At 54.2% G+C, this 8481-nt stretch overlaps 1 protein-coding gene across 1 annotated transcript in view; it reads right to left on the reverse strand.

Annotated features, from left to right (window-relative positions):
• Positions 1-8481, reverse strand: part of LOC140717587 (glycogen phosphorylase, muscle form-like) — a 125653-nt gene extending 117172 nt beyond the window's left edge. The window contains exon 1 of the mRNA XM_073031161.1: positions 8138-8481. Coding sequence (XP_072887262.1) covers positions 8138-8380 — 243 coding nt within the window. The 5' untranslated portion in view covers positions 8381-8481. The remainder of the gene's footprint in view (positions 1-8137) is intronic.

Below are 8481 nucleotides of genomic sequence, written 5' to 3' on the forward strand. Positions count from 1 at the left end.
CACATGTGAGATGGAAACAGACCAGGTTTGATGAACCATGTCCCACCCAGGCAAGACCCCAGCTCTCCCTCCTGTATCACTGCCCCTACCCCCCTCTCCCTTTGTCCCTCTGGTTTTCATCCCACCCCTCTCACACACACTGTACCCTCCCCCTCCATCCTTAACCCTAGCAAGCGGGTCTCCCCACATCCCCCTGCCACTGAGAAACCTTGCTTGCAACGATTGTGTGGAACTTATGTTCGTGTTGTCTTCACACAAATTCTGTTCCTGCTCTGGTGGTGACCCTTGTGGAGCCCCCCCAGCACATCCTTGGCCGTGGGCTGTTAAACGCAGACGATGCATTTCACAGAATGTTTCATGTGATGGATAAATCTGAACTTCAACCCGATGTGTCTGTGATGCTGCTGCACGTTTCCCTGACTTTAAACTTGACTCTTACCGCTCCCACATCCCCCACACACACCTATTCCCCTCATCTCTCACACACACCTCAATTTCCCTCATCTCTCACACACACCTCGATTCCCCTCATCTCTCACACACACCTCAATACCCCTCATCTCTCACACACACCTCAATTCCCTCATCTCTCACACACACCTCAATTTCCCTCATTGCTCACACACACCTCAATTCCCCTCATCTCTCACACACATCTTGATTCCCCTCAGCTCTCTTAGACACACATCTCCCCACCTCCCTCTCTCACACACACCTCCCCACCTCCCTCTCTCACACACACCTCCCCACCTCCCTCTGTCACACACATCTCCCCAACTCCCTGCCTCTCTCTCTCACACATGCATCTCCCCACCTCCTGGTCTCTCTCACAAACACACAGGTTAATTTTCCACATCTCCCTCTCTGTCACACACATCTCCTCACCTCCCTGTCTCTCTCTCTCACATCTCCCCACCTCCCTGTCTCTCTCTCTCATCTCCCCACCTCCCTGTCTCTCTCTCTCATCTCCCCACCTCCCTGTCTCTCTCTCTCTCTCTCTCTCACATCTTCCCACCTCCGTCTCTCTCTCTCTCTCTCTCTCTCTCACATCTCCCCACCTCCCTGTCTCTCTCTCTCTCTCACATCTCCCCACCTCCCCATCTCTCTCTCTCTCACATCTCCCCACCTCCCTGTCTCTCTCACAAACACACAGGTTAATTTTCCTCATCTCTCTCTCTATCCCACCTCCCTGTCACACACACACACCCTTTGTTTCCCTTCATCTCATCTCCCTGCGTCTCTCTCACACACAGACACAGACGAGCCTTCTCAAGATGTGCGCTAGGGATTTCGCTGGTGCAGGCTGTGATTTGGGGTGTGGTGGAGGGAAGGCAGGGGCAGGAGAAGCGAAATCCTCAGTCGTCCCCAACAGGGCGTGCTGTGCTTCAGCGACAGCTTGCTGGCCGATGTTCCCTGAATGACCTTCAGGAGGAGCAGCGGCCTGTTTGTGGGCCGTCGCCCCGAGGCTGAGGGCTGGACAGTGTGCGCACGCCTGTCTCTCCAAGCAGACTGCATTGGCTTCTCGGCTGACATCACAGGGGCCCTGGTGCAGGGACAGCCGGTGTTTGCCTTAGGGCCTTTCACATTCCTGGCCAGCAAAAATGTATCAAGAATAAAAAAAAATCAGAGGTCAGATCTACACTGCAGAATAGAAGCAGGCCCTTTGGCCCATCTAGTCCATGCCAGCCTAGTCTTCTACCTGAACCCGGAACACAGCCCTTCAAAGCCCGACCATGTTACTACCAAATCTCTCGTGACAGGGAGCACAGTTTTAAGGCGATCGTTGGGAAGTATAGAGGGGATGTAAGAGGTTTTTTTAAAATGCAGAGTGGTGAATGCGTGGAACACCCTGCCGGGGTGGTAGAAAGGCAGACTATTAAGGGCGTTTAAGGAATTTTTAGGTAGGCATGTCTCTGAGACATGCTGGGGTTTCTGATGGACACTGGATAAAGTTCTCTATGGGGGGGGTTTTGCTATTGCTTGCATGGTTGGGGGGGTGAGGAGGTTGGTGCAAGTGAGGGGGGACGGTCAGTAGTCCTGTGCGAGGGAGGGGACTATCACGCATTACTTTGGGTTCCTTGTTTCGCGGCTGTCTGCGAAGAGTAAGAATTTCAAGTTGTATACCGTATAGACTCTCCGTTATTAAATTGATAGAACCACGGAGGGCCGGACTGACCTTAGTAGGTAAAGGGTCAGCACAAAATCGGGGGCTGAAGGGCCTGTGATGTTCTATGTAAGTATTACAATTGAACCCGAGTCAACCACCGGTGCCGCACTGAGTGGAAGGAAAACACAGCCAATGGTTGTGTCATCGTGTGTTCACGACTGCGACGCCTCTCCCACTGAAGAAGTTTCATTCTTCTCTTTGACGGGAGCTCAGTGAAACCCTCTCTCACTGCTCCCCCATCTATAATTTCTTCGGCCCTTCAACTTTTCGATCACATTTTGACCCAGACCCATTACTACAGCCAGCTCGTAGTTTAATCCCTCCCCCTCCCTGTCTTCTCCTATCATTTAGCATTTCCCCTCCCCCTCCTACTTTCAAATCTCTTACTATCTTTCCTTTCAGTTGGTCCTGACGAAGGGTCTCGGCCTGAAACGTCCACAGTGCTTCTCCCTATAGATGCTGCCTGGCCCGCTGTGTTCCACCAGCATTTTGTATGTGTTGCTCGAGTTTCCAGCGTCTGCAGATTTCCTCGTGTTTGCGTTTCAATAGCATTTGAGTTTTTTAAAGAGGCGGGAGATAGAGGGATTCAAAGCTAGTCTGGGCCAAGGGGATTCATGCAGATTCTAAGGGGGGGGCATCGTTAGCACAACACTTTACAGCACCAACTCTATAAGCCCGTAAGGAGTTTGTACGTTCTCCACGTGGCCTCTGGCTGCCCCGGTTTTGTCCTCATTCCAAAGATGTACCAGTTAAGCTGTGGGCCTGTTACGTCGGTGCGATACCTGCGGGCTGCCCCTCAGCACAGCCTGCTGTTTTGGCGTACAGGTGAAAAATACAGGTGGTCTCACCTAACATGCCTCCGGGGGGGTGGGGGGGGGGAGCCACAACCCATCGAAGGGTTCAGAGGCAAGCGTGCCTCAATGAGCCGGAGAGCTCACGCTGGCTGGAGTCGGGGCTTTGACGCTTGGCAGGGTCACCCTGGCCGTACAGGTCAAAGGGTAGAGGCCAGGCAGAGAGTGGTCCACTGGTCCTCCAGGTTGCGGGGTTCAGCTCAGGGCTAACTGGCCAAAAAGGGAAAATGTTACGGAAACAGCAGGAAAGAATCCCCCTGCATCTGCGTGCGATGGTATGGTGGCCAAGGACACAGCTGGAGGGCCTTGATGGTTGCCCTAAATGCCAGCGGTGCAATGGACAGTAAGGAAATATTCTAAAATGTTTTGCCATGCACACGGAGGTCTGAAGAACCCAAATCTTCAACTTCATTAACACATTCCTTAGAATGGCCTGAAACCTAAAACGGGTTTAAAATACATCTAATACAGCTCAGCTGGACGGAGTGATTCCGGGAATGAAAGGGTTATCATACGAGGAACGTTTCGTAGCTCTGGGTCTGTACTCGCTGGAATTCAGAAGGATGGGGGGGGGGGGGGGAATCTCACTGAAACCTTTCGAATGTTGAAAGGCCTAGATGTGGAAAGGATGTTTCCCATGGTGGCGGAGTCTAGGATGAGAGGGCAAAGCCTCAGGACTGAAGGGCATCCATTTAAAACAGAGACGTGGAGAAATTTCTTGTTACCACAAGCAGCTGGAAAGGCCAAGTCGGTGGGTGTGTTCGAGCTTGATAGGTTCCTGATTGGACGTGGCATCAGAGGTTATGTGGAGAAGGCTGGGGAATGCGACTGAGGAGGGGAAAAAAGGATCGGCCATAATTGAATGGCGGAGCAGACTCGATGGGCTAAATGGACTAATTCTGCTCCCATGTCTTATGGCCTTATTGTGAGCAGTTTTGGGCTCTGTATGTGCTGGCATGGGAGAAGATCCAAAGGAGGCTCACAAGAATTATCCCAGGAAGGAAAGGGTTACAGTACGAGGAACACTTGATGGCTCGCTGGAGTTTAGAAGAATGAGGGGAATTTCATTGAGACCCATTGCACACTGAAAGGCCAAGGTAGAGCGGATGTAGACAGGACGTTTCCAACAGTGGGGGAATCTAGGACAAGAGGGCACCGTCTCGGAATAGAAAGATGTCCCCTCAGAAGGGTGGTAAATCCATGGAGGCCGAGTTATTGGGTGGACATAAAGTGAAGGTTGACAGGTTCTTGATTACTAAAGGCATCAAGGGCGTGAGGCCAGGAGAATGGGGTTGGGAGGGATGGAGTGGCGGAGCAGACTCAATGGGCTGAACAGTCTAATTATACTCCTATGCCTTGTTGACTCCTCCCTCTGCAACTTTAAAAGGAACTATAGCAGACTTTAAAGTTCTGCTTGTAACACTGAGCCCCAACTGCAAAAACAGGATCTGCCCAATCCGAAGCATTCACAGAGCTAAAAATAAAGAGTCCCTTAACCTTCTATCATCCAGGGAATACAAGCTTACTGGTGTAATCTCTCCTCACAATGTGACCTTTGGAGCTCGAGGGATTCAGCACTGTTTCCCAGGGCAACGTATCCTCCCACGGGTACAGTGCCAGAGGGGTGCAGAGTGCCCGACCCAGGCCTTATACAGCCTCTGCAAGTCTCATTCTGTGCAGGACCTGGGGCGGTTTACTGAGGCTAACGATCCCGTGCGCACCAGCCCAGACTCCCTCATCCACGAGGCTTGCCTCCCTGAACTTTCCCACGGTGAAATCTCATTCCTGTCAACCCACCCTTCCCTCCCCTTATTCAGCAGGGAAGCCAAAAGATGCCTTGCTGCATTTTGAGGGATTCTAAAAGTTATGAACATGTGGCCCAAGACTATTAAATAACAGACCTGTCCCACCAGTCCTGCAGCCCAGTATTATAGTGACAGACCCGTCCCCACCGGTACCGTACCCCGGTGTCACACAGTGACGGACCCGTCCCCACCGGTACCGTACCCCGGTGTCACACAGTGACAGACCCGTCCCCACCGGTACCGTACCCCAGTGTCACACAGTGATGGACCCGTCCCCACCGGTACCCGTACCCCGGTGTTACACAGTGACAGACGCTTAACGAATACTGTACCCAGTGCTGTATAGTGGAATATCCATTCCCATCTCTGCTGTACGGGTGTGGTACAGTGACAATCTTACTGAATACCCCACGAGTCTACCCCGGTGTTACACAGTGACTAAGCCATCTGCCAGCAGCCTTGGCCAATGAGACCCACACCCGTCAAGACTGTGCCCACAGTTAAAGAGCGACCAAATATCTAGCCCATGGGACTCCAGTGTAATATTGCCAAGAGTTCAACTCATCACTAGGTCTCCTAACAGTGAAATGGCGTCCACAAGGATTATCCAATCACCAGCAAGAGAAAATCTGCAGATGCTGGAAATGCAAGCAACGCATACAAAATGCTGGGGGAACTCAGCATCTATGGGAAAGGGCAAACAGTTTTGGGCCGAGACCCTTCAGCGGGACTGGAGAGAAAGAGAAGTCGAGGAGTAGAGTTAAAAAGTTGGGGGGCGGGGGACACGAGGCGATAGGAGAAACTGGGAGGGAGAGGAAGTAAAGAGCTGGGAAGTTCTAAAGAGATAGAGGGCTGGAGAAGGGGGAATCTGATAGGAGAGGACTGGAGGCCATGGAAGAAAGAAAAGGGAGGGGGAGCACCAAAGGGAGACGATCGCAGGTAAGGAGATAAGATGAGAGAGGGAAAAGGGGATGGAGAATGGTTGGGGGGGAGGGGGAAGCGGAAAGACCGGAAGTTTGAGAAATCGACGTTCATGCCAGCAGGTTGGAGGCTACCCAGACGGAATACAAGGTGTTGTTCCTCCAACCTGAGTGTGGCTCATCATGACATGGATGGACATATCGGAATGGGAATGGGGAGCGGAATTAAAATGGGTGGCCACTGGGAGATCCCGCTTGTTCTGGCAGACGGAGCGTGGGTGCTCGGCGAACCGGTCTCCCAATCTACGTCAGGTCTCACCGATATACAGGAGGCCACACCGGGAGCACCGGACACAGTACGTGACCCCAACAGACTCACGGGTGAAGTGTCACCTCACCTGGAAGGACTGTTTGGGGCCCTGGATGGTAGTGAGGGAGGAAGGGGCGTGGGAGGTGTGGCACTTGTTCCACTTGCAAGGGTAAGTGCCAGGAGGGAGATCAGTGAGGAGGGACGAATGGACAAGGGAGTCGCGTTGGGAGCGATCCCTGCGGAAAGCAGGAAGCGGGAGAGTAGGGAAAGACGTGCTTGGTGGTGGGATCCCACTGGAGATGGTGGAAGCTCCGGAGAATTATGTGCTGGACATGGAGGCTGGTGAGGTGGTAGGTGAGGACAAGACGAACCGTATCCCTGGTGGGGTGGCGGGAGGATGGGGTGGGAGCAGCCATGTGCAAAGTGGCAGAGATGCAGTCGAGGGCAGCGTTGATGGTGGAGGACATCTCCTTTGCTCTGTAATAAAAAGCCTCATCCCACAAGTGACGGGGTGGGGAGAGGAATAGTCTGAGTAGCGGTGACAGGCCACACGTTCTGCACCAACATAACGGGCCTGCAAATTACTAAGCCTAACCCGCCGTCTTTGGACCGCGGGAGAAAACAGGAGGAAACCCACGCGGTCACGGAGAGAACGTACAAACTCCTTAAAGACTTCTGCATGAATCGAACCCCAGTCAGTGATGGCTGGTGTTGGAAAGGAATTGTGCTAACTGCCACGCCACTCTAGGGCGATTGAGACTAATGCCAGCTTCTGTGGTCCCCAGTGCTACAGTCGGAGTGACGACAATCAGCTCCTAACTCTCGATCTCAATGACCGGTGGCCAGGACTAACACTTGTTCCTCACCCCTGGTGCCCTGCCGGGTGTTTAGCTCTCTAAGCCTATGCCCCAGTGTCAATGCCTGGTCCTAACACGCGACGCTGCTGGGGCAGGAGTCTGGTCCACGCTGGCCAGTGCCAACATCCAGTCAACAATCCTCCCTTCGGAACAGAGAGGAGGAGGAGGAGTTTCTCTGGAGAAGAGGCTGGTGAATCTGTGGGAATTCATGCCCGCAGACGGCTGTGGAGGCCAAGTCATTGAGTGCACTTAAAGCAAAGGCTGATAGGTTCTTAATTAGTAAGAACGACAAAGGCTACAGGAAACAGGCAGAATGGCGTTGAGAGGGATAATAAATCAGTCATGACTGAATAATGGAGCTAATGGCTTGATTCTTTCTCTATACCATGAGGTCAGGGTAAATGCCCTCCTGCCCCAGGGCCAGAGCCCATCTCTCTCATGCTGTCTGCAGCATCCCGCTGCGATATCCCGTGCCCAACTGCACCAGCGCTCCGTGCTGAAGCGTTCTCTCTCCATCACAAGCTCCTGGTATGGAGGTGTAGAGTCAAGCTTCCACCGCTGTTGCCCAGACCAGCAGCACCCACCCAGCCCACCGGCAACCCCTCCCTGCATATCACACCACAATCCAGTGCCCACTGGCAAACCCCCTCCCCAGGTCCACCCCAGCATCCCCTGATACCCAACCCCCACAGTGATCCTAATACTCAACACCCCCCGTGACCCTCTGATCCCCAATCCCCCAGTGACTCTTTGATTCCCCACCCCACCCACGATACCCAATTCCCAGTGACCCTCTGATACCCCCGAAGCCTACTCCCCCAGTGACCCTCTGATACCCCCGATGCCGACTCCCCCAGTGACCCTCTGATACCCCTGATGCCTACTCCCCCAGTGACCCTCTGATCCCTACTCCCCCAGTGACCCTCTGATACCCCCGATGCCGACTCCCCCAGTGACCCTCTGATCCCTACTCCCCGTGACCCTCTGATACCCCCGATGCCGACTCCCCCAGTGACCCTCTGATCCCTACTCCCCGTGACCCTCTGATACCCCCGATGCCGACTCCCCCAGTGACCCTCTGATACCCCCGATGCCGACTCCCCCAGTGACCCTCTGATCCCTACTCCCCGTGACCCTCTGATACCCCCGATGCCTACTCCCCCAGTGACCCTCTGATCCCTACTGCCCCAGTGACCCTCTGATCCCCACTGCCCCAGTGCCCCTCACCTTGGGGTCCTTCTCGTAGTAGTACTGCTGGGTGCGGATCCAGCGGCCGACCAGGTGGTCGCGGACGGTGTGGGCCAGCGCCTGGTAGTAGTCGCGGGGGGTGGCCACATTGCGGTCCTTCACCAGCGTGAAGTGCAGGTGCCGGTTGAAGTTCTTCTTCAGGTCGGAGACGTTCTCGACGCCGGCCAGCCCCCTCACGCTGATCTGCTTCCTGCGCTCCAGGTCGGTCAGCGGCCGCGACATGTCTGTCTGCCTGTCTGTCTGTCTGCCGGACTGAGGGAGAGAGAGAGAGAGAGACCGGACCGTTAGCGGCGGCGCCGAGCGAGCGACTGGACCTCGGCCGC

Source organism: Hemitrygon akajei, chromosome 28 (genome assembly GCF_048418815.1).
Source record: "Hemitrygon akajei chromosome 28, sHemAka1.3, whole genome shotgun sequence".
NCBI classification, from domain to species: Eukaryota; Metazoa; Chordata; class Chondrichthyes; order Myliobatiformes; family Dasyatidae; genus Hemitrygon; species Hemitrygon akajei.